General features: G+C 41.6%; 1 protein-coding gene and 4 non-coding genes across 5 annotated transcripts in view; 2 read left to right on the forward strand and 3 right to left on the reverse strand.

The window, feature by feature from the left end:
- Positions 1-975: 975 nt before the first annotated feature.
- Positions 976-1,065, reverse strand: TRNAY-GUA. The gene is given in 2 exon segments: positions 976-1,011; positions 1,029-1,065. It is a non-coding gene; the product is annotated as a tRNA-Tyr (tRNA).
- A 2,205-nt stretch (positions 1,066-3,270) lies between these two features.
- On the forward strand, positions 3,271-3,343 carry TRNAR-ACG. Its single transcript has one exon. It is a non-coding gene; the product is annotated as a tRNA-Arg (tRNA).
- Positions 3,344-5,578: 2,235 nt separating this feature from the next.
- On the reverse strand, positions 5,579-5,651 carry TRNAR-ACG. Its single transcript has one exon. It is a non-coding gene; the product is annotated as a tRNA-Arg (tRNA).
- A 696-nt stretch (positions 5,652-6,347) lies between these two features.
- Positions 6,348-6,437, forward strand: TRNAY-GUA. Its single transcript is given in 2 exon segments — positions 6,348-6,384; positions 6,402-6,437. It is a non-coding gene; the product is annotated as a tRNA-Tyr (tRNA).
- Positions 6,438-11,601: 5,164 nt separating this feature from the next.
- Positions 11,602-26,349, reverse strand: part of DNAJC5B (DnaJ heat shock protein family (Hsp40) member C5 beta) — a 36,868-nt gene continuing 22,120 nt past the window's right edge. Inside the window, exons 2-4 of the mRNA XM_038391584.2 lie at positions 24,982-25,195; positions 20,249-20,423; positions 11,602-13,570 (exon numbers count right to left, since the gene is read on the reverse strand). Of these exons, the coding sequence (XP_038247512.1) occupies positions 13,476-13,570; positions 20,249-20,423; positions 24,982-25,195 (484 nt within the window). The 3' untranslated portion in view covers positions 11,602-13,475. The remainder of the gene's footprint in view (positions 13,571-20,248; positions 20,424-24,981; positions 25,196-26,349) is intronic.

The following is a 26,349-nucleotide window of genomic DNA, read 5'->3' on the forward strand; positions in this document are numbered from 1 at the left end:
TGAGCACATATATGCTTGTGGCTATGGGGGTAGTGAGGCTGGCTGGCCATCCCAGGTGTAATCCCATCCAGGACCCTAGCTACATACTCTGGTGGTTAGCCTATACCATGAACCACACAGGCTATTTTTAGCATGCTAGCTTGATCAAAGCTAGCCCATATATATCTACTTGAGCTGGAAATTACACCCCTAGCTGCAGAGGTTATACAGTATAATTATTTCAGTAAACACCACAAACTAGCCAAAATAAGTGTGCTGGTACAAAACCTGTGTAGCATCATGCAGAGCCACTTACTGTGACTTGGGTGATATCTGGCACATTATTACCCTCTTTAGGGATGGAGGTGGGTAAGAAAGCCATGGGTTTTTTGGGTCTGATTTGTATTAGACGAATTATAAATGACTGCGAAGGGGAGTCTTTACTACCGTGCTGGACACAGCCAGGCAAGATGATGTGGTTCTAGCTAGATTTCTAGGTCACATACTAACTAAACACAGCCTGGCTATTCTGGTAACGCACCACGTATATTTCTAGCGCTGCCTACTGCTTTGTAACAAAACTAATCGCAGCCCCAAGAAACCCCCGCAGGCTGAACCCACCCAAGGGCCTGGCCCTTTGCAGCCTGCTCAGGGAGGTGGCTCCATAAAACAACCTGGCTCAGGGCCGTCGCGGGGAAAGGAAGGCGGTGTATAAATGCCCCTCAGCAGCCCCCGACGTGGGAGGCGGGGCGCCCCGCTTTGGCCTGGCCTACACCCCCGCCCTGCGCGGCGGCCCGTCCCTGCCCGGGTGGGGCTGAGGAACCGCCGGGCCCCGCACCCACGCCGGGTTCCCAGTTCGGCGGCACAGCAGGCAGCGCCCGGCCCAGGGATGCTACCTGCGCGGGGGCGGTTTCCGCGCGCCGCCCCCTGTCGTAACTGAAGCTCGGGAACACAAACGTTCCCAATATGAAGGGGGGGGGGGAAAAAAACTCAGCCTCCTTCGAGCCGGAATCGAACCAGCGACCTAAGGATTCCCGCAGGCAGCTCCTCTACAGTCCTCCGCTCTACCAGCTGAGCTATCGAAGGGACGTGAGGGAAGCGGCCCCAGACACACACAAGAGTCTTAGCCCAGGCGCGTTCCAACTCGGAGCACGCGCATGACACGTGAGCGGAGCAGGACGGCGCCGAAGCGTCCGAGCTAAGGCCTGTGGCTTGCCCGCCGGTCTGCTCGGCGCGTGGCCAGCCTCGCTCGCGGCGCCCCTGGCCCAGCGCGCTTCTCCAGGGATGGGAACGCCGGGGAGAGGGAGACCCCAGCCTCTGCCCCCGCCCACCCAGCTCTGGCTGCTCTTTCCCAGCCGGCCTGTCTCTCTGTACCCCTCCCCCAAAGCAAATGCATCCGATGAAGCGAGCTGTAGCTCACGAAAGCTTATGCTCTAATAAATTGGTTAGTCTCTAAGGTGCCACAAGTCCTCCTTTTCTTTTTCCCAAAGCCCGTAGTTTGTTGACCCCCCCGCGGTATTGTCCGGCCGCCCCCTTGCCCTGGCAAGCGCTGCCTCTGCTTCTCTACAGCTCGGCTCTGCCTTCCTCGCCCTTCTTAGGTTTGCAGGGCCCCTGGTTTCATCCGCCCCACAGAGCGGAGAGATGTTTGTCAGGATAGGTTTTTTTAAATCAGGGCCCCAAAGCCTGACGTGCAGACCGTTGTTTTACCACTTGCCTTTCACTGCATCCGGTCCTTGGAGGGAAGAGGCCTCGCTCCTGTGCAGTATCGCTTGGACTTCCATGGATTTCAGGGTTGGAATAAGGCCTGGCCTACACAGAGCTTTTGTAGTGCTTAAACTACCAGTCAAAGCCCTACCATGGACATGGTTGTAGTGGTGACTTATGCCTCTATAGGTTTCAGAGTAGCAGCCATGTTGGTCTGTATTCGCAAAAAGAAAAGGAGGACTTGTGGCACCTTAGGGACTAACAAATTTATTTGAGCGTAAGCTTTTGTGGGCTACAGCTCACTTCATCCGTTGCATTTGGTGGAAAATACAGTGGGGAGATTTTATATACACAGAGAACATGAAACAATGGGTGTTACCATACACACTGTAACAAGAGTGATCAGGGAAGGTGAGCTACTACCAGCAGGAGAGGAAAAAAAGCTTTTGTGGTGATAATCAGGGTGGGCCATTTCCAGCAGTTAACAAGAACGTCTGAGGAACAGTGGGGGGAAGAGGGGGAATAAACATGGGGAAATAAGTTTTACTTTGTGTAATGACACATCCACTTCCAGTCTTTATTCAAGCCTAAGTTAATTGTATCCAGTTTTCAAATTAATTCCAATTCAGCAGTCTCTCATTGGAGTCTGTTTTTGAAGTTTTTTTGTTGAAGAATTGCCACTTTTAGGTCTGTAATTGAGTGACCGGAGAGATTGAAGTGTTCTCCAACTGGTTTTTGAATGTTATAATTCTTGACATCTGATTTGTGTCCATTTATTCTTTTACATAGAGACTGTCCAGTACATGGCAGAGGGGCATTGCTGGCACATGATGGCATATATCACATTGGTAGATGTGCAGCTGAACAAGCCTCTGATAGTGTGGCTGATGTGATTAGGACCTATGATGGTATCCCCTGAATAGATATGCCTGTATAGTTATTCCCCTTTCCATATGGGAAGAGCTATACCAGTATAAAACACTTTTATATCAGTATAGCTGTGCCCACAGTAGGTAGGGTCACATCACTTTATCAATACCAGTATAATTAAAGTAGTAGTCTAGCTAAGCCCTGACTATCTGCTTTTGCAGACTCCTCTGTAAGACCAGCTGTTTAGATTGCAAGCTCTTTGGGGCAAAGAGCTGATCTCATATTTGCCTTTAAATAACCTTCCACATTTTTGATACTGTATAAATAATATTCTCTAGCTCTTCCCTCCAGCTCTATCTTTCTTCTTCCTGCTACATTATCCATCCTAAAGGCAGGTTTAAACTTAAAATGCTGGCTTGGCACAGCTGCAGCGAAGACATTACTACACTAACAGGAGAGCTTCTCCTGTCAGCGTCGTTAATTCACCTCAGCAAGTGGCAATAGCTGTGTTGATGGGAGAGTTTCTCCTGTCAACATAGCACTATTTTCGGGGATTAGGTTGGTATAACTGTATTGCTCAGGAGTGATGTAGTTATACTGATGTAAGTTTGTAATGTAGACCTGGCCTCTGTATTCTGTTACCCTAATGTTATATTGATAAATTTAGGTAGAATAATGTTATATGTCTCTCTACTCATAGATGATTTCCAACATTCAGGGCCAGTGGCGCAATGGATAACGCGTCTGACTACGGATCAGAAGATTGTAGGTTCGACTCCTGCCTGGCTCGGTGTTCTTTTCTGTAAAATAAGTTTCCTGATTTATTTTCTCTCAGATATTTTATTAATTGATTATAGCTTGCCAGGGACAAATAGCTTAGGTTGCAAAATGACTTTCATTATAATTTACTAGTTTTGCTCCACAAAACTCTTAAAAAACCCAAACTTCTCCTTCTGACCTGAAGCTTCCTGTTCTTGGTGTCAGGCCACTGGAAAACCTTTTTGATTTCTGTAAAATACTTATTGTTTTTTAATTTCTCTTTTTTAAAGAAACCTGTGCTTTTTCACTTTACATTTTGCATTTACAGTGAATTGTACTTTACAGTTAAATTTTCATAGTACAGCCATCACATGTTCAAATCGAGCAGAGCAAGTTCCCAATGAATAAGGCATGAGAATTTAAAAAAATAACTTTATGAAGTTATAAACAATTGAACTTCTGGGTTTTGTGCACATGCAGTAAATCAGGAATCCACACAGAGAGCCTGCCATTCCAAACTACTTCATAGTCTTCACTTCCATCTGCAGTATGGCTTACTCTGGAGTGAGAGTTCTGTTCTATTCAAATGCATCCGATGAAGTGAGCTATAGCTCACGAAAGCTTATGCTCTAATAAATTTGTTAGTCTCTAAGGTGCCACAAGTACTCCTTTTCTTTCTGTTCTATTCAGATAATGATACTGCACTCAGTACTTTAGGACAGTTTACTAAAGTTGTAAAATGAAAAAAAAAGCTATGATCTTGATGTAAAGATGATAGAGTGCTAGCACTAAAGCTCTAACTGCAACATTTACCAGTGAGAATGGGGCTTGTTCACTGTAAATTTATGGAAAACTTTATTAATATTTGGTATTTTGAGTATTTTCTTACCATTTCAATTATGTTAGCTTCCAGATCAAAAATGATTCTTCTTTAAACATACTGAAAATATAACATATACTTTAAACATATCTTAGAATTAAGGCTAAGCTTTTGTCATGGGATCTGTGACTTCCAGAAAACTCTGTGACATTTTCTGCTTCAGCCCCAACCCTGGAGCTGTCAGCCGGCGGCAGGGTTCCCAGAGCTCTCAGCCAGAGCTCTCCAAGCCGCTGGCCCTGCAGCTCTGAGCTACCATGGGTGGCAGGGGAGACCCTAGCGTTCTCAACCACTGTGGGCAGCAGGGGGAACCCCAGAGCACCAGCAGCAGTGGGTTTGAAGCCTTCATCATCCACATTTTGTCACGGTTATTTTTAGTAAAAGTCAGGGACAGGTCAGAGGCAATAAACAAAAATTAACGGAAGCCCGTGACCTGTCCCTGACTTTTACTAAAAATAACCGTGACAAAATCTTAGCCTTACTTATAATTTGCAAAATACTTCTATATTAACTCGACTTCTAATAGTAATTTTATTACATAAAACAAAGATCAGATAGTGAATGGGGGGGCGGTCTAGGAATGAAAAAGTAAACTGCAGATTAGTAAATATATAATATGTTCTGATATTTCTAAAATATAACAAATCATCACCATGGAAAATAATTTATCACATGAATATCACTTACTGGATTCCCAGACCTAATTATTTCCCACTGTACTTTGTTTAATTAAAGACAGGCCAGATCAAAGATCAATCAATGGATAAACCTATACTAAATTTATTTAGCTGAGGATCTGGCCTGAAAAACTTTATTTTCATAAAATAGCTTAGAAAAAAATGAACCCCAGAACACACCTCTTGTAGGTGAACTTTAATATGTCGTTGCTCCCTGAAAAGCAATACTTTTGTTTTTAACACTACATCTTCCTAGTTTTTATTTTCTATTAGGCCAAGAGTTTCCACCTTAGTATATTTTTAACTGCTACCTAAAAGAAGCCCATGTTTTCTCCTACAGTTCCCAGAAATAAGTACCACGCTTAGGCAGTTGACTTTTCTAGAGGGATTTGGTATGCTTTTCAAATTTTCACCATTTCACAGCTCATTGTGCGATCCCTGAATTTAATTGTTTGAAAGAATGCACATTTGCAATTATTTCAAAAGGTGAAGTACAAATGGGGTTAAAATACTTGGAATATTTTAGACTTCTTGCAATTCCAATTTACCCGGTTCTATTTTAGCTGGGAGTTCTGTTGGAGTTCTGCAGGCATACAGGTAGCATGTTTGACTGTTCAGTCAAACAACTTAACTACGTGTTTCCTCCTCATACTTAAAAAGACGAGTTGCGTCAATATGCCTCTAAGACAGGGTTTTACAAAACAGAGACCTCCGAGCCAGGCAGGAGTCGAACCTACAATCTTCTGATCCGTAGTCAGACGCGTTATCCATTGCGCCACTGGCCCACGGCATAAAAGAAAAATATCTGGCTGTGAAGTAAAGGGATGAGGAAAGCTGCTGGTACTCCCCAGTCTCTCCCCCAGCCACCCTGGACAGAACTGTGGTGCAAGCTGCAGCCTGTCGCCTCCCACTCCAGCCCGAGCCCTGCAGAGACAGGCACAGCCCCTGCCCCAGAACACTGTGAAGGCCCTGAACAGACCCCCCCCCCCCCCGCAAGGCAGCACCAGGCAAGCCCATCATCTCCCCCTCACACACACAGCCCCAGCCCCGCGGCAGAACTGCACTCCCAGGCAGCCCCTCTGCACAGCAAGGTTCGGCCTCACTAGCACAGGCCAGGCGCGCACCCATTGCACGGCGGGGCCAGACACGGCTCCCCCAGGCACACACGGACACTGCCTGGCCAGGCGCGGGATTCAGCACCTCCCCCCGCTGAGGCCAAGCACGGATCCGCGGGCCTCGCCCCAGTCCGCAGTCTCTCGGCGCGGCGCGGCGCGGCGCAGGGGCCCCCAGCCTGGCGTGACTACGGCCCCGCCGGGGGGTGCGGCGGCCCACACCGGACCACCGGGCGCATCGCCCGGGGTCACCCGGCTCGCTCAGCGGTCACGCGCATGCGCCTTGTGCACTAGCAAAGCTGCGCACGCTTGACGTTGAGGTCGATTCTCTCGGCTCTAGTGTGTTACTGCGGGGCGCTCTTTCACGTCCCTTCGATAGCTCAGCTGGTAGAGCGGAGGACTGTAGAGGAGCTGCCTGCGGGAATCCTTAGGTCGCTGGTTCGATTCCGGCTCGAAGGAGGCTGAGTTTTTTTTTTTTTCCCCCACCCATCTTTATTTGCGCTTCGGGACATTGATTTAAGGTTGCGGCTCACAATACTGGCTCGGGTAGTCGGAATGATCGCTGTGTTCCAACATACGAAATATGTAATACTTGTGCAAAGTTATAGGAAATAGATAATAGTTTTAAATATTTTATCAAAATGAGAGAACTTTTGTGTGTGTGTGTGTGTGTGTGTGTGTGTGCTGGAAAAGGACATTTTTGGATCTCTTGTTCACAGTGGCAGGCAGGTATTATCATTTAACTTGTACCTTCGCACTGCTCTGCACTTGTAATTACAGATGGTCTCCCAATGCAAATTTCAGCCCTAATCCAAACTTCTGTAAAATGTGGGAAAGTTTGGATCCAGTGATTTTGTTTGGGCCTAGCTCTACTTTCAATAGGATCTACTCCAAACAAACAAGCAAAAAAGGTGGTGGTGGTACAAATGGATGTTGTGCTACCTCTGTGTGAATATCAAAATCTAATAATTTGTTGAAAGAAAAAAAAGGAATAGTGTTTTTGTGCCATGTTATCATAGGCCCTGATGAGGTAAATTTCTCCAGGCAAATTCCTATACTGTAGTTTTATCTAGATTAGGATTTGAAAGGTGTTAACAAATGTATTAAATTAGCTAATGTGTTAACAGCGTAGTGTAGACCAAGAGAGAGTGCCTAGTCTCCGAACGTGGGTTAGCTAACACATGTTAATTAACACGTCAGGTCACATCTTTCAAATCCTAGTTTACATAAAGAGAATCAGCAGAGGCAGTAGTCTGCCTACACAAAATAATTTGCAGGATTGAGGCCTTCTATAGTAAATTCTTCAGGACAGAGAGGACAGAGTCTGGGCCTGGACACTGTGGGTGCTTTCATAATACAAATAATAATACATCCTGTTGTCTTATCTCTGTTATTATTGGTGGATTCTCCTTTGTTATGCCTAAGCAAAAAAACCTAACAGTTCTGCAGATCACCATTTCTTTGGTTCCTTCCTTGAAGATGGCCATCAAATGTGAACAAGCTATGTGTTCTATGGCTGTCAGTCTTGCTCTGAGGAGCTTGTGAAGCGAGTATCTGTTAATCTCCTCCCAAAGTGGAAGAATATGTTGTAATCTAAACTAAGTGAGCTCTAAGGGTATGTCTATACAACAAGCTCTACAGTGGCATAGCTGCTGTGTTGCAGCTACCCTGCTGTAGCATAAACATTTGCTGCAGCAACAGAAGGGGTTTTCCATCACTGTAGTAAATCCACCCCCTCAACAGACAGTAGCTACACTGGCACTTCGGTCTCCTTAACTACGTTTCTCTGCCAGGGGTGTAAATTTTTCACACCCCTGAACGATGTACTTGGGTTGACCTAAGTTTTAGGTGTAGATCAGGCCTAATAGCTCATGAGAAGAAAAACTACAGATGCTACTCCCACACTTTGGTCTTCCTGGCTACTTAGCATCAATGTACCAGACAGCTTTTTCATTTGAATTTTATACAATGAATCAGCAATACCAAGTATATATTTAATTATGGATATGTTTTATCATTCCATCCATACTTGATGGCTCTAATTCTGAAAAAAACATAAAAATCCTTAACTAAAATTACATCAGTATCTTGAATATGAAATCTTAAGGAAAGGTAAAATAATTAAATTAAAACCCACAGGCATATTTAAAAAATGTCTTCTATAAAATAGTTTATTTTATTATGTATTTCTGTTACAGGGGAGTAAAGTGCACAAAATGTTTAAACAGCAGGTTACGTTTTTGCTAGTTTTTAATCTTTAAAAATATTTCTCCCATTTTCTGTTTTGTGACCTTGGTATGAGTCATTCTCCAAACATTCAATAGAACAGATCTCATATAATAGATCCAGCCAAAACAGTTGCTGCTCAGGTAATTTCCAATCACTTGATGCTCTGTGGTCACAGAGACTAAATAACATTGTAGGGGGAAAAAATCCCTCACTTTAGCAGGCATAGAAATGTTTGGCATCTTGTGCTGTCACCTTCACAAGCTCAGAGTTCCCTGTGTTCAGAGTAGCAGCTGTGTTAGTCTGTATTCGCAAAAAGAAAAGGAGGACTTGTGGCACCTTAGAGACTAACAAATTTATTTGAGCATAAGCTTTCGTGAGCTACAGCTCACTTCATCGGATGCATTCAGTGGAAAATACAGTGGGGAGATTTATATACACAGAGAACATGAAACAATGGGTGTTACCATACACACTGTAATTTGTTAGTCTCTAAGGTGCCACAAGTACTCCTTTTCTTTTTGCGAATACAGACTAACACGGCTGCTACTCTGAAAACTGTAAGGAGAGTGATCATTTAAGATGAGCTATTACCATGAAATCCTGTCTCCACTGAAGACAATAGGAGTTTTGCCATTAACTTCGATGGAACCAGGATTTCACCACCTGATTCCTCAGGCGCTTCTCATAAGAAAAACTGAGGTTGAGGGATTCTGCCAGCCACTCCCGAGCATTACTGAGTGGGCCATCGACTCCCCACAACCAGTAACTCAGGAAAGAGCTGGAGTAACACCTCTTGATGCACAGTATGGGTGAGAACTTTAAACAATCTAAGGGATTGTCTACATGGGAAATTTGCCAAATTTCCCCATCTAGATAAGTAGCATCCTGCCCTGTAGAACAAAGAAGGCATTTGCAGCTGAAGTTCTGGTTGTTGTTTTTTTAAAATGCATTCGGTAGGTTCATTTGCCACATGCCAGTTTTTCTGCCAAGTAGCTTCTCTTGGGAAAACAAAGTTCTCTCAGAACTTACCAGCTTGAAAGTCACCATAGACATTTTGGATGGATCAGGATCTTATTGGTTATTTTGGCTGTTACTAGAACAACCTTTTCTTAGGTAGAAACATAAAGGTAGTGCTTTAATTCTTACACATAGGGAGTCTTTATTATTCAGAGAGTGTTTGACAGCAAAGGTAGATTTCAAATACATAGTATTTTTTATACAAATAAATGCAACACTATAGAGCAAAATATTTGCAACTATATGCTTTCAAAAGATTAATAGTAATTCAACTGGACTTTACATGGAAGCAAATCATGTAGGCATCATTGTTTCCACCTTAGTACACCTTGTAGAAAGCAAACAAAAGCAAAAGAAATTAAAATCGTATTTATGGACCAAATCCAGACATCCTTATTCAGTTTTTATTATGTCCTCAGATATGCAGACTCTCTGACTTCACTGGGACCTGCAGGTGCCCAACACCTCTGAAAATCAGATTCCCTTTATTTAACTGCCTAAACTTTAAAAAGATTGACCATAGTTTTTATCAGTCTAATAGTGTCATTTTAGCAAAGCCACATTCTTTCAGAGACATATCCTGAAGACTGTATTCAGAGTTGCTGGGGTTTTTTGACGAAGGCTGTCACAGTGCATAGTGATCCTTGCAGAGCCCCACTTAAGACAATGGGGCTCCCTGAAGATGCAGCAGTTGTCTGTGTGGATCACAATGCAGGACTGGGGCCTAAATTCTTTTTAATTTAGGCATCCTTTCTGCATTAAGAATGTAGTAAAAATTACAGGATTTAAGCCCAGAGCCAAAACCCTTTGAAGTCATTGGGAATCTTTCATTGATTTCAGTGGACTTTGGATCAGGCACTCAGGTCTAGATCTTCAAAGTATCTAGGAGCCTAACTCCCTGTCTGAGCTTTAGCTCTTGTTTATTACCTTAGGATCTGATTTGCTGCAACCATAGTAATCAGTGGTGAAATTCCCATTGATTTCTATGGGAGCATCACCTGTAAGATAATTTTTATATACCATGTGTAACTTTCCTCTAGACTTTTAACTGGGTGCATTTTCACATTTAATTCTATACAGGAAACAGTCACTAGTATTTTCACACTTTCACAGTAAATTATTGAAATAAATTTGAAAAAGCTTGCTTAGAAAATCATTTACACAGCATGTGTAATATGTATCCATATAGGGCCGGATTCTCGATTCCACCACAGTGGATTTATATTGGCTTCAGTGGTCTTACACCAGCATAAAATCAGTGTAAAGGAGTAGAACATAAGGCCCACAGATACGTGTGTGTGTGTGTATGTTTGCTGGTATATGAATGTATATAAATTCAGTGGACTGCATTCTATCCATAAGATATATGCACATACATCTCCCACTAAAATCAGTTGCAGTTGAATGTGCATACCTGGGGACAGAGCTTGACCCATCAGAGCAAGGGAAGTAATTATGTGCTCCATATGTGCAGGTAGTATAGGGCTTGATAGAAGAAAATTGGACTACTATCTCTGATTACAAGGGTAGCAGTAGCTATAATGCCTGCACAGCTATATGGAGATATATGGAGGGGTTTTAAAATATCAGTGTATCATAGGAACTTTAAAGGAATTTTAAAGAAGGTAATATTTAATGACTTTGGAATTATAGTTACTGGTTTTAGCTGTATATTTAGCTGCAGCTGAATGGGATTTGATGTGAAAGGTGGGAAGAGGAGGAAGAAAATGTTTCACAACTACAGAATCCAATTTTTAAGAAAGAAATCATTTAAACTTTTAACAAACAATATATTCCCTGGTTTCTATAATTTTGTAGTAGCAGCTGTGTTAGTCTGTATCCGCAAAAAGAAAAGGAGTACTCGTGGCACTTTAGAGACTAACAAATTTATTTGAACATAAGCTTTCGTGAGCTACAGCTCACTTCATCGGATGCATCCGATGACGTGAGCTGTAGCTCACGAAAGCTTATGCTCAAATAAATTTGTTAGTCTCTAAGGTGCCACAAGTACTCCTTTTCTTTTTATAATTTTGTAGCGTATTACATCCTCCCCAAGACTGAATTGGAAAAGAGGAACCACAATAGCAAATGTAGAGAACTGGGGTGTGACAATGATTGATGGAATATTTTCAGTAAAGAGAATACAAACGGCTGAAGCTAATATGTCAAACCAGCACAATGCTAAATTCAGGTTTCAGAGTAGCAGCCGTGTTAGTCTGTATTCGCAAAAAAGAAAAGGAGTACTTGTGGCACCTTAGAGACTAACAAATTGATTTGAGCATAAGCTTTCGTGAGCTGTCTGTAGCTCACGAAAGCTTATACTCAAATCAATTTGTTAGTCTCTAAGATGCTACAAGTATTCCTTTTCTTTAGTGCTAAGTTCAAGATTTCTGAACTAGTGCTTTAGCTCTTACAAAGTAGGGGCCTGATTCTCCTTCCACCTGCTCCAGTTTTACCTTGGTATAAATCCACTGCCTTCAAAAGAGATGTACTTCATTTGCTTCAGTGAAGAGAGAAGAATCAGACCCTATATATGTATACTTTAAATTTAAACGATATAATATTTTCTTGTCTCTCTGATGATTCCACATTCATAAATTACCATTTCAACCACACGAGTTTTGTGCAGCAGTGCACTGCTAGTATAGACTATATTTTGACTTAAAATGGAACTTTAAGTGTATTAAAGGACACATTTATTATTAACATACAACTTCCCCGAAATTTGTCTATACAGAATAGTTTACATGTCTAAGATGTGTCAGTACCATAGAATCAGGGCTGAAAAGATCTTACAACAGTGTGCTGGTTAAACAAAGAAAAGAGAGCCTGCTTCTGGAGTACAATTTAAACTTGAATGGGTAATAATTATATGATTTGAAGTGCAATACATGTATTATAGACTAGTAGCAAAGTAGAGGGTGGGGGAACTGGTCACTGGATCAGGGCAAGATTAGTAAGAGAAGCAAGTCCTATCTTACTCTGCCTCCCTCTGCCAGGAAGCTACCTCCTGCCCTTTCAGCATGACTTCCTCTTCTTCCTATCAATTCCTGCCCCTTCCTCATCCCAGGAGCTAAGATGAGGGAGAAGGACCATTATTTGCATGTCAGTAGGACAACTGGGAAAGAACAAATATAAAGCCATCAGTAAGGGGAATAAGTAGGCAGGCAGGCAGTTGTCTGTTGACTCAGTTGAGGGTCATCTTCCATCCCATCCCGAAGGAGTTAGGGAACCAAAAGGTAAGGAGTTGGAGGAGGCAAGGGATGCATGAGGTCACAGGCATAATCCCAATTAAAAAAAACAACAACAGAACTTTGATATGAGTCTCAGAATGGTCAGTCCAAAATGAGGGAGAGATGTTGGTGCCAAGTCTTACAATTGGCAATTAGGGAGTATCAACCATCCACATCTGTGTGGTATTTTCCTGCCGGTCTCCTGCTTCTGCTCTTGTGCAGGTGCTGTAATGCACATACACAGAACCAAGACACAGAGATCATGTGCATTTCAATTAGGAGATTAGTCTCTTGGGTTTAGGTTGAACTGCCTTCTGACTGTTAAGCTCTTGGGTTTGGTAATCATGCCCTGTGCCAATCAAAGGACAGCTGACTCAGCTTCTTTATTGCTCTGGTTCCATCCTCAGCAAGTTTCAGTCTACGAGGCAGACCAGTGCTGTCACTCAGTGCTCCCTCTTTGGCAAAATCAGATCCTTCCTGATACCTACCGTTCCTTTGCTGTCTATTGAAAACACTTCCATTGTTTTCTCAAAGGAAGCAATAGCATTATAAATGCAGTCTCTACCCTAAAACTGTGTGGCAAACTAAGAACATTACATTGTCAGACAATGACAGAACTGGTGCCTTCTTGAGTGGACTCAAAGCCCTAATCAGGGAAAGTCCTTGCTTAGGTGTGGAAAGGGAGCTCCATTTAAGGGGAGATGAGAGAGAGGAATATTATTGTATTGAAGGGATAGCCTGAGCTCAAAAGTGTTAACCCTCTTCAAGGGCAATTTGCTAATCAGTATAACAGTATGCTAATGGTAAGTATCTCAGTGCAGAACACAGAAAATGGGCCTGTTCATTTTGAAGGCCCTATGAGTTAAAGAGTCTGCATCCACAGGAAATTACATTCAAATTACCTTTGCCTAACTTAAAATCAAATACAAATATGGAAAACAATTACAGTGCTTTTCAATTATCTTTTCTGAACCCTCTTTGTGACATGAGCAAACTGCAATCTGTACTTGCTCTTGCTTTATGAGTCTGTGTGATAGCTGCGATGGCCATCTCCGATTAGTTGAGTTTTCTCATTTGCATTTGTCGGCTGAAGTATGATTGGAGTTTCTCCATCTAAATCAAACAGAAAAAACAAACCCCTCTAAGCACCGTTGATTTGATACAAAAGTCAAGCTGCCGTTCTTGATAGAATGACAGCAAAAATAGTAAGATCTAGTATACTGTAGAATGATCTTTCAAACAAGCTTTCATCTACAACCCTTTTAGGGTCCGGTCCTGGATGAGTAAGGGCTGCAGGATAGAGCTCTAAACGGCTATATGTACACTAAACAAAATTCTATGTTTACCATCAATGTAATACTTACACTAAGCCTATGTACACTTTACCCGAATGTTCACATAGGAAGTTATGTTGCTACATAAACCAGTGTGCCACATAATCCTTTTTCAGTTTGCTTATTAATTATTATTAATTCTTCTTATTATTACACCATCATTTTACCTGATGCTTTACAGAGATTAAAAAGACCATGCTCCTTGCCCCTAACATTTACAATCTAAGTGCCTGATCCTGCAAATACTATTGGGTGTAATGATTACTACTGTGAGTTCTTTAGACTGACTATAATGAATACTACCATTATAATTAAGGCCCTACCAAATTCATGTCCATGAAAAATGCGCCATGGACCATGAAGTCTGGTCTCCCTCCGTGAAATCTGGTCTTTCGTGTGCTTTTACCCTATATTATACCGATTTCACAGAGGAGACCAGACTTTCTCAAATTGGGGATCCTGACCCAAAAGGGAGTGGCAGGAGGGGGGGTCACAAGATTATTTTAGGGGGGATCATGGTATTGCCACCCTTATCTCTGCGCAGTCTTCAGAGCTGGATGGCCGGAGAGTGGCAGCTGTTGGCTGGGCACCCAGCTTTGCAGGCAGTGCCCTACCAGCACCAGCACAAAGGATATACCATACCATGAAATCCTTATTTCTGCACTGCTGCTGGTGGCGGTTCTGCCTTCAGAACTGAGGTCCCAGCCAGCAGCTGCCGCTCTCCATCTGCCCAGCTCTGAAGGCAGCATCGCAGCCTGCAGCAGCACAAAATTAACAGTAGGAGTACCACAACCCCCCTTATAATAACCTTGCGACATCCCCCCACCACACACAACTCCTTTTGGGTCAGGACCCCTACAATTACAACACGGTGAAATTTAAGATTAATCCCTAATGTTTTGTATATTGCCATTCAGTATAGATTCTGGTTTTTGCTTTCAAAATACATCAGTAAAAAAGATGCCTATGTTTTCTTGTGAGAGGGGCTGTGATGGGATAAAGCTAGGTCCTTGGAAAGCTGCAGTCAGCCCACAGATTGCTGTGTTCAGTTTCTACAGCGTACAAGGTTTAGCTGCTCTTCTATGAATCTCCCTGGCACAGCTCCTCAAGCTGGTGCAGGGCTCAGGATCTGGCACTTAAAGGCAGGGCAATCTGAATATGATGCTTTTATTTCTTGATATAAGTACTTGCATCTAGAGTGGCTGTGAGGCTGGCAGACCAGGTGCCAACTCCTGCCAGGAACCTTAGGCCTCAACTGAACATTGACCAATACATACCTGGAAACCAGTCTGGCTCACCTGTATTTTAGTATTGTTAAAAGAGATGCTAAATTTATAAGAATGTGTTTAGTGTTTAGACTTTATGAAATGCTTGGAGGATGCTGCGTGTATTAATCTCACTTATAACATCTGTGCCCCATGTTATAAGGTGACAGTGTTTGCATTGTACTCCTCTGTAATTGTGTAAGTTCCACAGGAAAGAAGCTTTAGTTAATCTAAAATGCTGGCTTCCTACAGCAGATGTTAGGTCCTGCCCACCAAGAAGGCTCATTGAAACCATATAAGGCTATTGTGAAACATCAAAGAACAAAGTCCTTCCTACAGTCCTCCATGAAGAGGAGATGTGTGCGTGAACTCATCCCATCAGCTTGAACTCTGGGAAGAGGGAGATACAATTTTTGCTTTTTTTTTGTTTCAGAGTAGCAGCCGTGTTAGTCTGTATTCGCAAAAAGAAAAGGAGTACTTGTGGCACCTTAGAGACTAACAAATTTATTAGAGCATAAGCTTTCGTGAGCTACAGCTCACTTCATCGGATGCATTTGGTGGAAAAAACAGAGGAGAGATTTATATACACACACACAGAGAACATGAAACAATGGGTTAGAGATTTTTATCTCTATGCCCTTTGGACTTTGGGAGGGCAACATTTCTAAGCATGGGCAGTAAATGGGATGAATTATGGACACAAAACATAACATACAGGAATAACTTGACCAAGAGCAGACATCTAATTGCATGCCAGATGGCATCACCTCAGTGGCTGTGTAACTAGTTTGATTTTGTCAAGGTGAAAGGCAAGAGTGATTAGACTGCAAGCAGCTTCTCTGTATGGAAAATTCCTTATTTCAACACAAGGTCAAAAAGAGGCACTATTTCTCACTATTAGCACTTATACAAAGTTTACAAGTAATTACTTTTAAGAACATGACTCTGGTTTAGATTAGATTGGGAGTTCAAATTCATTTTTAAGGCCTTTTAGAAAAGCAAAATATTTTCTGGATTTTCATGTAGGTTGATAGGGTTTCGTGTGTGTGTGAGTTTTTAATTTTATGGGCAGTCATTTGCAACCAGAAACAGTACACTTCAAAGCTAGGAACACTCAGTGACTACAAGAGAGGGGGATCCATTAGAAATGTACTACTTTGTTTCAAACTAATCTGCAAACACTTCAGGAGGTTGGCAGCTTATCCAAATACTTTGCTGTCTGCACAACTCTAGGATTTATTATGGGTTTCATCAGAGTGGGTACCCAGGTTATAATAAGCTATACAAATATAGCCTTTTAACAGAGAGCTACAGAATTAAGGTGCAGCAGAATTCACAGCTGAAATTGTTTTCTATAGATAGCTCATGTTCGCTCTTCGCCTACGTTGATATCATATGGAGTGCGGAGGAGACAATGATGTGCTAAATACTTATTGCTTATGAATCTGGAAAGTAGTTCAGCTCATTCCAGTTCTTTTCCCCCCTTTTTCTGATTACATTTGCTGTAAAATTGAACACTGTTTGGAAATGTATCATTTTGTTCTGATGATGATAACCAACTGCAAAAAATCCTGGGACAAACAGTTGGAGAACATCACCACAGTCTGACATACCAAGTGCCTGACACCTTACTCACATGAGCAGTCCAACCTCAAACAGTGCCTCATTCAGCATCAGGAGAATCGGTGGGAGGTATGACACTGACTCCAATCGGAGCAGAATCGGGCCCACTGACTTAAATGAAACTGTTTATGTGATGAGAACATTGCGTGACTGGGCTCCAAAGCAGGAGCATAGGTCCCAGCTGTACGGAAATAATTACTTCCTTCTCTTCTGGTGTGCATTTTCTCAAAGCATTTGAAACAGCGTGGTTACTACATGCATTGCAATATACTTTTTATTTATTGTCTGATTCTGACTCCTAAAATATGTTGGTTTTAGGGCATAATGGTTACATAAAAAACATTTAGAAACTGGTCCAATGTTATAATAATCTAGGCCCCAATCCTTCTCCCATTGATGTCAATAGCAAAACTATCATTGATTTCAGTGGACGCAGGATCGGGTACCTAGTTATTGGAACTTCTGCTAGTGGAAAGAAATGAGTCTCTTGACTATAATAAGAGTAAAGGGCAGGTCCTGCAAACCTTATTCATTGATAAGTTTCTTTAGTTCTTTTGCTGAGACTACTCATAGGAGTAAAGGTTGCAAGATTCATCCCACAGGGCCAGGTGTTCAAAGTAGCTCAGCACAAGAGCGGTTTGAAAATTTTCCAACTGAATGTTTTGCCATCAGAAAATGCTGTTTTGTCAAAACCAAAACCTTCCACAGGGACATGTCAATCAGAACAAAATTTCATTTTATTCCCACATTCTTAGAATGGAATGTTTTGATGTTTCATTTAGAAATATATTGTATGTTATAAAAAAAACAACAAAAGATAAAGTCAAAATCCAAACAAATCATTTTGATTTTATCAAAAGTAAATGTGGGACATTTCAAAATTTGACATTTTTGGAACACAAACAATTTTCAAAATCATGGAATTTCCTGTGACGCTGTAATTCCAGTTCTCACACAGCTCTATTCAGCACCAAGCAGCTCCCATTGAGAGCAGCAGGAACTACTGGGTGTGGTGATAATCTGGTTGATAACGTGCACAGTACTCAGAGATTGATATCATGAAGTAAACTACAGAAGCAGTTTCTCATCCCTTGGTGTTCACACCTCAACTGCTAGAAGAGAGCCTCATCCTCCCTGATTGAACTAACCTTGTTATCCCTAGCCTGATTCTTGCTTGCATATTTATACCTGCCTCTGGAAATTTCCACTATATGCATCTGACGAAATGGGTATTCACCCACGAAAGCTCATGCTCCAATACGTCTGTTAGTCTATAAGGTGCCAAAGGACTCTTTGCCACTTTTACAGATCCAGACTAACACGGCTACCCCTCTGATGTATTTTTTGCATATTGAGCTCTTTGGAAAATAAATGACTTGTTATTTACAAAACACTACAATAAATTATTTAGTTAAACTTTGACTTTGGTTTGAGGATCTACATTTTGACCTTGTAGCAAAATTTTGAATAATGCTATTTATGCTGAGAACAGTGAGAGACAAAGAGATTAATTACTAGAGAGAGTGATCCCACTGTGGGCAGGCGACCTATAAGGAATTTGGCTCAAAATGTGGATTTCTCTTCCAAAGCAGCCTGCTGCAGGAGAATTTACATTTGTTTTCTGAATTACCTGGTGGAGCCTTTCTCTAGAAGCTATCTTACATAAAGCTATGGGGGTGCAGAAAAGTCAGAACCTGCCTATCTAGGACAATCAAGTTTGAATTGCTTGCTTGAAGAGGCAATGCTAGTACCAGTCTATGCTGTTTTCATTCAGTTACATCTTTTCAACCACCATTTATACAATTTGTGTGTGCAGCTTGTGTCTGTTATCACTTGTTTTCTTTGAAGAGCAAATTTAAAGGAAGAGGCAGATGCTATTTGTGATCAGATGCAGAGGAAATGCATTCATTGTCCTGTCACATGGAAACCTTACTTTTTTCTTGATTTTTGTTGTTGTTATTGCTTTGTTAATATAAAATAAAGGCAATTCTGACTGAAATGATACTGTTGTTTTTGATTTCTGAAAAGTGTAGCAAAAGTGACAAGAGGGATAAGAGACCTGGAAAAGTTCTAGTTTATTTCAAGCCCTCCCTATGAAATCTGGATTTACAAAATCAAAATCTATGTTTTATTAATTTTTAAAACCGGCAAATTAGTGAACATCCTGAATAAACGGGAAGTGGCTATCTCAGTAATGTCAGACATCAGTGTGATGGAGCAAAAGAAATGAATTCTTAAAGCGTGGAAAGACCCTCTTGGGGGAGTGGCTGGGCCCAAATCTGGGATTTTGAAAGTTTGAGTTTTCTTTTGAAAGACTGTACTGTAAATAACTAGGACCCCAAGAAGGGGAATTTTTTGACTATCTGGCCTGTGCCGAGTTTTTTAAGGGAGAATGAGTTAAGGAGAAATGGAGGCAGCGCTACTGCAGAGCCACAATTGGCCAGAAGGGAGTGCTACAGGGCAGGTGTGTGCTTTGACATGGTGGTTCTAGGTATAATGAAAATACTTTTATAACCTTTATCACAAAAGATCCAAAGCACTTTAAAGAATAAGCCTTATCTTGCAACCCTTTTTCAAGTGAGTAGACCCATCAAAGTCAATAGGACTGTTTGCATTAATAAAGGTTACACAATCAAGCCCACTGGCGTTCAATTAGCTCTGTGGGGGAAGGAAGCGGGTCAGGCACAGCACAGACATAAGAGTGACTAGGATATATTGGCCATTCACAATATAGCAAATCTCCTCTCCTACACAAAGTGTCATGGGATCTTTAAGGTCCATGTGTTTAATCAATGCCATTCCGAAGAAGAGCTCTATGTAAGCTTAGAAGCTTATCTCTCTCACTAACGGAAGCGGGTCCAATCAAATTTATGACCTCACCCACCTTGTGTCTGCAATATGCTGGGACTGATACTTCTACAATACTTCTGCATAATCAAGACAATAATAGATATAAAGAAACTGTCATTTCTCTATGCAATATACAGTAGAAACACTCTGAAACCTTGGGAATGGAGGTTGTTCGTAACTCTAAAATGTTCATAACTCTGAACAAAATGTTATGGCTGTTCTTTCAAAAGCGTACAATTCAATATTGATTTAATACAGCTTTGAAGCTTCACTATGCCCAAGAAAAATACTGCTTTTGACCATCTTAATTTAAATGAAACAAGCAAAGAAACAGCTTCTTTACCTTGTCAAATCTTTTTTTAAAACTTTCCCTTTTTTTAATAGTTTACTTTTAACACAATGCTGTTTTTTTCTGTTTTGTTTTGTGTTGTTGTCTCTGCAGCTTCCTGATTGCATATTTCTGGTTCCAAATGAAATGTGCGGTTGACCGATCAGTTCTCAACTCTGATGTTCATAAGTCTGAGGTTCTACTGTACTTTGCTTCTGGCTTCGTTGCCGTACAGAAGATTTGTAGGACCAGATACTCTGCAGCTGTAAATCAGCACATCTCCATTGATATTAATGGAACGACACCAGTTAACCCCAGCAGAGGGCCTGATCAATAGTTTTTTTATGGCTTTGTATATTTTCACTATGTATTAAGTCTCTACAATCCATACCTTGTTCCATGTCTGTCTTAATCTGCTCTTCCAGATCCTCAGGAGACGTGCAGAACTCATGTTCTTCCCCTCCGGGTGGCCTGGGTTTACACTGTCCACAACAGCAATTGAAACAGTAGCACAGGCAGCAGCAAAAGTAGCAGCCGGTCAAGAGGCCACAAACTGCAAACAGGGCCTAGATTAAACGGGGGGAGAAACCCCTATGACCACATGAACTTCCTTTAATTAGTGACAGTTTGTATCAGACATAAGGCACCTAATGTCAGATTTTCAAAAGAACTCAGGGCCAGATTTGCATGTGCTACTCCTGAGGGCATTCTGCCCACAATATTTTAAAATTCTGCTAGCTTTATTTGTCAATAAATAAATGCTGAGGCTCCAGCAGGGCAGTGGGAAGCACAGGCCACTGGTTGTACGAAGGCAGGAAATCACCTTGCAGCCTCCCCAGCCCCACCCCTGGGACATGGACTCCGTGGGGAGGCTGCACCTGACCCTGACACAGCACAAGGTCTGGGCCTACCCCAGAAACACCCTGGGGCCCTGCCCCTCTGCACCCTGTGCACCAGATGTGGGGAGGCAGGCAGGCTCAACCAGGCAGGATCCAAATGTGAAAGGGCTCAGTGTGGGGACAATCTGGGTGCAGGCAGCTTCCCTTTGCTTCCCTGTCAGAAAGTCATTTTTCTGTGGGGAAGCAAAGAAATCTGCAGGGGACATGAATTCTGCACACACTCAGTGGTGCAGAATTCCCCCAGGAGTAAAGTGCTTCACACCCACAATTGGAGGCAGATTGTCAAGAGTTTAGCTGCCATTCAAAAACCCAAATATGGGCCAGATTTTCAGAGCACTCGCCACCCTACCCACCCTTTGTCATTATGAGATTTATGGCTAGATTTTCAAGTGTTCAGCACCCAACATGCACCCAATATGCTGGGCTCTTGCAAATCTAGCCCAAGTTGTGAGTGCTGAGTGAGGCCTTCCACAAATTCCAAACATAGTGCAAACCCTTCTCCCCCTTAAAAATGGCTCATTACAGTAGATCTCTGTGTAAATTCTTATTCACTGATAGAGTGTTGATAATAGCAAGTATATGAGAAAAAATAAATAAAATAAGGAGTCCAAAAGCGGGAGTGGCTAAGATGAAACATTTAATTTTCCTCTCACACATACTGGGATAAATCAAGTGAAGTTACTCAGGTGTATGTAGAGGAGAATCAGGCCTCCTTGGTCAGTGCAGATCCTATGGACTTCAGGCACAAATCTGCTTTCATCAAGGAGGATCAATTTAGCCCTTAGATTATAGTTAAAAGGCCACTGTTGAGAATAATTTAACACATGCAGCTTAACTCAGGGAAAGTGCTCTCACCAATAGTTTAATGTATTCAAAATAAAATATATGACTTGATAATAATATTAATTAATAATAAAACAATATCCCCTCCCATTCCCCACCTCCAAATCCATCGCAGGATTGTGACATGTGTAAGGATAGGTATCAGGTTAAGAGTATGAAAGTGACTATGAGAATTAAATAATGCAATGTTAGCATGGGTGCAATTATGCTCCATTTGAAGTCAGTGGAATGATTCACATGTTTAAAGTTAACCATCTGAGCAAATGTTGAGGCTCAAGGCCAATGGTAATACCTGTACCAGGTTAAACCCACAAATACCTCCAGATGTTTTCAAAAGACTGGCCAGATTTATGCTGAGTTGAAGTTATTTCAAAATGCTGTGCCTTCTCTTGCAGCAAACCTAGATTTTGTACTGGTTTAACTATTTGGGTTAGGTTTCAGAGTAGCAGCTGTGTTAGTCTGTATTCGCAAAAAAGAAAAGGAGTACCTGTGGCACCTTAGAGACTAACAAATTTATTTGAGCATAAGCTTTTGTGAGCTACAGCTCACTTCATCGGATGCATTCGGTGGAAAATACTTTTTTTTTCGGTATTTTCCACCGAATGCATCCGATGAAGTGAGCTGTAGCTCACGAAAGCTTATGCTCAAATAAATTTGTTAGTCTCTAAGGTGCCAAAGGTACTTCTTTTCTTATTTGGGTTAGAGTGTAACTTTTTACTGAAATAGATAAATTGGTACACACACTCCCAAGTGTGAATGCAGTTATACCCATATAAACGTTCTTTAAAATGGTATAGATTATTTCCCTAAATTTATGGGAATAAGATATGTCAGTATAAGCACCTTTATACTAGTATAATTGTATCTGCACTAGGGAGTTGTACCACTTTAACTATACTGATTTCAACTTGATATAGTTAAAGTGGCACAATCACTGTGTACTTTAAGGGAAAAAAGGGAATTATGAAATATTAGTTAAAGCTTTTTTCTGTGTAAAATGGCCCCACTTTCCTAGCTTGGTTAAGCCTTCAGAGAATTCTGGGCTTAACTCAACAGTCATTTTTTCTTTGCACTTCACCTTTAATTTTCATTTCATTACATTTAATGACTTGTGCCATCACTTAGTATCTTCTCTGTGTGTTTGAGTATGATGGGATACACTGCTTATCAGGGCCCTGAGAAATATAGGAGGAGTGTAACTAGCAAGAACTATGGTCCACTAACTTGTTTTCTTGTTGGTTTTACAGGAGTATGAATCAGACTGGTGATCATATGCCACTGGGATGGACACTGTGGCAATGAGTGGCAGTCTAAGGCCCAAGATAGACTCATTCACTACAGCGCCTAGCTTATTGGGTATAAGAGATGGAAGAGGAAAGGTATGGCTAGGCATGTGGGGAAATGGCTGGACTCAACTTGAGAGGAGCCTTTGTTGACCTGCTTATACTCTGGAAATGGGAAAACTTTGTTTGGTTTCCGGGCGATGGAGAGACCACCCTGTGACAATCTGGGAGGGATGATACGTAAGTACCTCTGATTTTTGTGGTACATTTTTCATAGGAGGTTTTGCAATATGCAATTTAATGAATTTTACACAGGCTTTGTAACAAATCTTTCCATACCTCCAGAACATAGCACCCCAAAACAAACCCAGCAATTGCTCTCCCTGCCCTCATACAGGCTACAGGACTTCTCAGCTGCACCCTCTGCTCTCCTCTGCTCTTTTTGTTGGTCAAGGCTGCTGCTGCTGTTGGTGTCTCTGTTCCTATTCTCATACCCACATCCATTCCACATGCATATTCACGTAATCTGAGTCAAGGGAGTGGCTCATCTGATGCTGCTGCTAGAGGACTTATCAGTGTCTCTTCTCTTCTCTCCCTTCTTAGCCAATGACTCCCTGCACTCAGAGATGGGGACAAGGAGGCTGAGGAGAGGGTAGCTGAGAGCAAAGTGGAGGAAGATTGACATGGCAGGTGGTAGTAGTAGAAGCAATCAATAGTGAAGGAAGTCCAGGACACAGTAGGAGTCAGCAGCCACAGCCTGTGCAAATTTGCTGCCAGAGAAATAGGGGCCAACTGTAAAGTCTTGGGAGTTCAGGTGGAGATGTGGTCCAGATCCATCTTCAGTTTTTGCTGTTGTGGATACAAATTTTGCCAGTATGATTTAGCTGCCCAGTTTTGAAAATGTTGTCCATTAATTTGTATTTGAGCTGCTTCTATTCCCACCTGAAGTAGTGTATAAAGTATGCTTTCCCAGACACATGGAACTGACCTTGCACTGACCACTATTGGAAACAGGATACTGGGCTAGATGGACCACTGTTCTGCTCCAGGATGGAGATGTCCATGTTCCTAAATCAGATCTGTCATTTCTCTTCTCATCACAGTGTATTTGGTTCACATAAAGATAATTTTTCTATTATTGCAATGGACTCTTTGCTGCCCCAACATTTTGTTGCTGGAAATAGCAGTAAGAATAACATCCGAAGTGTGGGATTTTCCACATTTGTCATGTCATAGGCTTGTTACATTTACTGACACACTGATTGCAGTGCTAGGGTTTGCAATATATACATAAATATCAAAGGATTACAATTACATAATAAATAAACCAAATGAACCGAGCTCTTATGTCATCAGAACCCCCACCAGGGGTTTTTCCTCATTCAATTTGCTGACTTGAGGTATCATGCTCTTCCTTTCCTGCTCTTTTCCTCCACTCCGCAGTTCTCACCTCTTCTTCCACTTCCTTTCCCCTGCCTCCTCACAGTGTACCCAAAGTGCACGTATATGACACCATAATCACACACTGTGTTATGTATTATTATTGCTTACGTATGCTGTGTGCTATATATAGCAAAGAACATGGCTAAATTTGTATGGTAACTTATTAGCTGGTTGTCACACAAGTAGGACTTCTCCTTTTTGAGCAATGAGTCATTTTTATTTAGTCATTACTGAAAAGAAAATCAAAATTAACCTGGAGCTCCAGTTTCAAATATAATTTATGCCTCTGTTACCAGACATGAAGTGTATTTAATTATTTAGTAAATTAAAGGAAAAAGGAAAAATCCTTCATTAGCACTTTTCTGGAGAGTGCTTAATTATATTTTTGCCAGTTTCTAATCATTCAAGACATGCCATCATTTAATTAAGCTGCTATGAAATAAGGCACTGATCCTCAAAATTGTTCTGCATCGGGGGACTCCTAGTCCATGCAGAGCCCCAGGGGCTCCCATGGGATTCCACATGAGTGTAAAGATCCAGTCACAGGGAACACTTTGCAGGACCAGGGCCAAACTAGGTTAGAAGACTGCATGATTTCCTAGCTTGCTCAGTACATTTTTAAAAAAAGAAGAGAGCATTTTATTTTACCCACTCACCTTTGCCCACCAGCTTGAAAGCATGAAGTATGCATTAACATTTTCTTCTCCAAATTGTTCTGCCACATATAGCCCTAATGATCCATACTTATCGTATATGTTTCTCTTGGACTGGTCAGTCAGTATCGCATGAGCATTGTTGATCTCTTTAAATGTTTCAGCAGCCTCTGGATTGTCGGGATTCTTGTCAGGATGATATTTCAGAGCCAATTTTCTTAAACATGAAAGAAAGAAAAGGAAAAGAGCATTTGCTATAAATATTTACAAAATATTTTAGTTGATGCATTTTTGTTCTGAGGAGAAGGTCTAGCATGAGTCTTGTTAGTTACAGCTTTACTGTAGCGTGAGCTAAATGCGAGGATGCCAGTGTAAGGCTCCCTAGCAACTGATAATAGCTAATGGTGCAAATATGACAGAAAGAAGTAGAACGAAAAGGAGTACTTGTGGCACCTTAGAGACTAACACATTTATTTGAGCATAAGCTTTCGTGAGCTACAGCTCACTTCATCGGATGCATCCGATGAAGTGAGCGGTAGCTCACGAAAGCTTATGCTCAAATAAATTTGTTAGTCTCTAAGGTTTCAGAGTAGCAGCCGTGTTAGTCTGTATTCGCAAAAAGAAAAGGAGTACTTGTGGCACCTTAGAGACTAACAAATTTATTAGAGCATAAGCTTTCGTGAGCTACAGCTCACTTCATCGGATGCATTTGGTGGAAACAAGTATTCCTTTTCTTTTTGCGAATACAGACTAACATGGCTGCTCCTCTGAAACCTGTCAGAAAGAGGTAGATTTCTATGACAGATTTGAAAGAGCGCAGCAGGGTAAATAGGAGAGTTTTTGAAAGAAAAATAATAAATATGCTCCTAAATAGGGATAAATATTAAATAAACATCCTTTCCTTAGTAGAGCTCATTCACATGGCTGTATTGACATTTGTAACACTTGGAGTTATTTTATCTTTAGGGTAAAATGCTGGCCCCATTGCAGTCAGTGGCAAAAGTCACAATGTATTAAATAGGGCCAGGATGTCACTCTTAAAATACACCTTACACTTAATTCATAATGACATGTGCTTCTTACCTCTCAAACTTTTTGACTTTCCATCTGAGGAAAAGGGGCATAATTTTTCTTTCACTGTAGCGATTACAAGCCCAGTCTTGCTTCCACTGAAGTCAGAGGAAGTTTTGTGAGGCTCTTAAATATCGCTCTAATGTGAGAGAAAAAAGAAGTCTTCCCTTAACATGGCATTGCTGTAGTTAAGGCTGACTCTATGTTTTATATTTTATTTGAGCAGGGGGTTGTACTAGATAACCTCCTGAGGTCCCTTCCAACCCTGATATTCTAATATTCTACCTTGTCAGTGACAAA

Source organism: Dermochelys coriacea, chromosome 2 (assembly GCF_009764565.3).
Source record: "Dermochelys coriacea isolate rDerCor1 chromosome 2, rDerCor1.pri.v4, whole genome shotgun sequence".
NCBI classification, from domain to species: Eukaryota; Metazoa; Chordata; order Testudines; family Dermochelyidae; genus Dermochelys; species Dermochelys coriacea.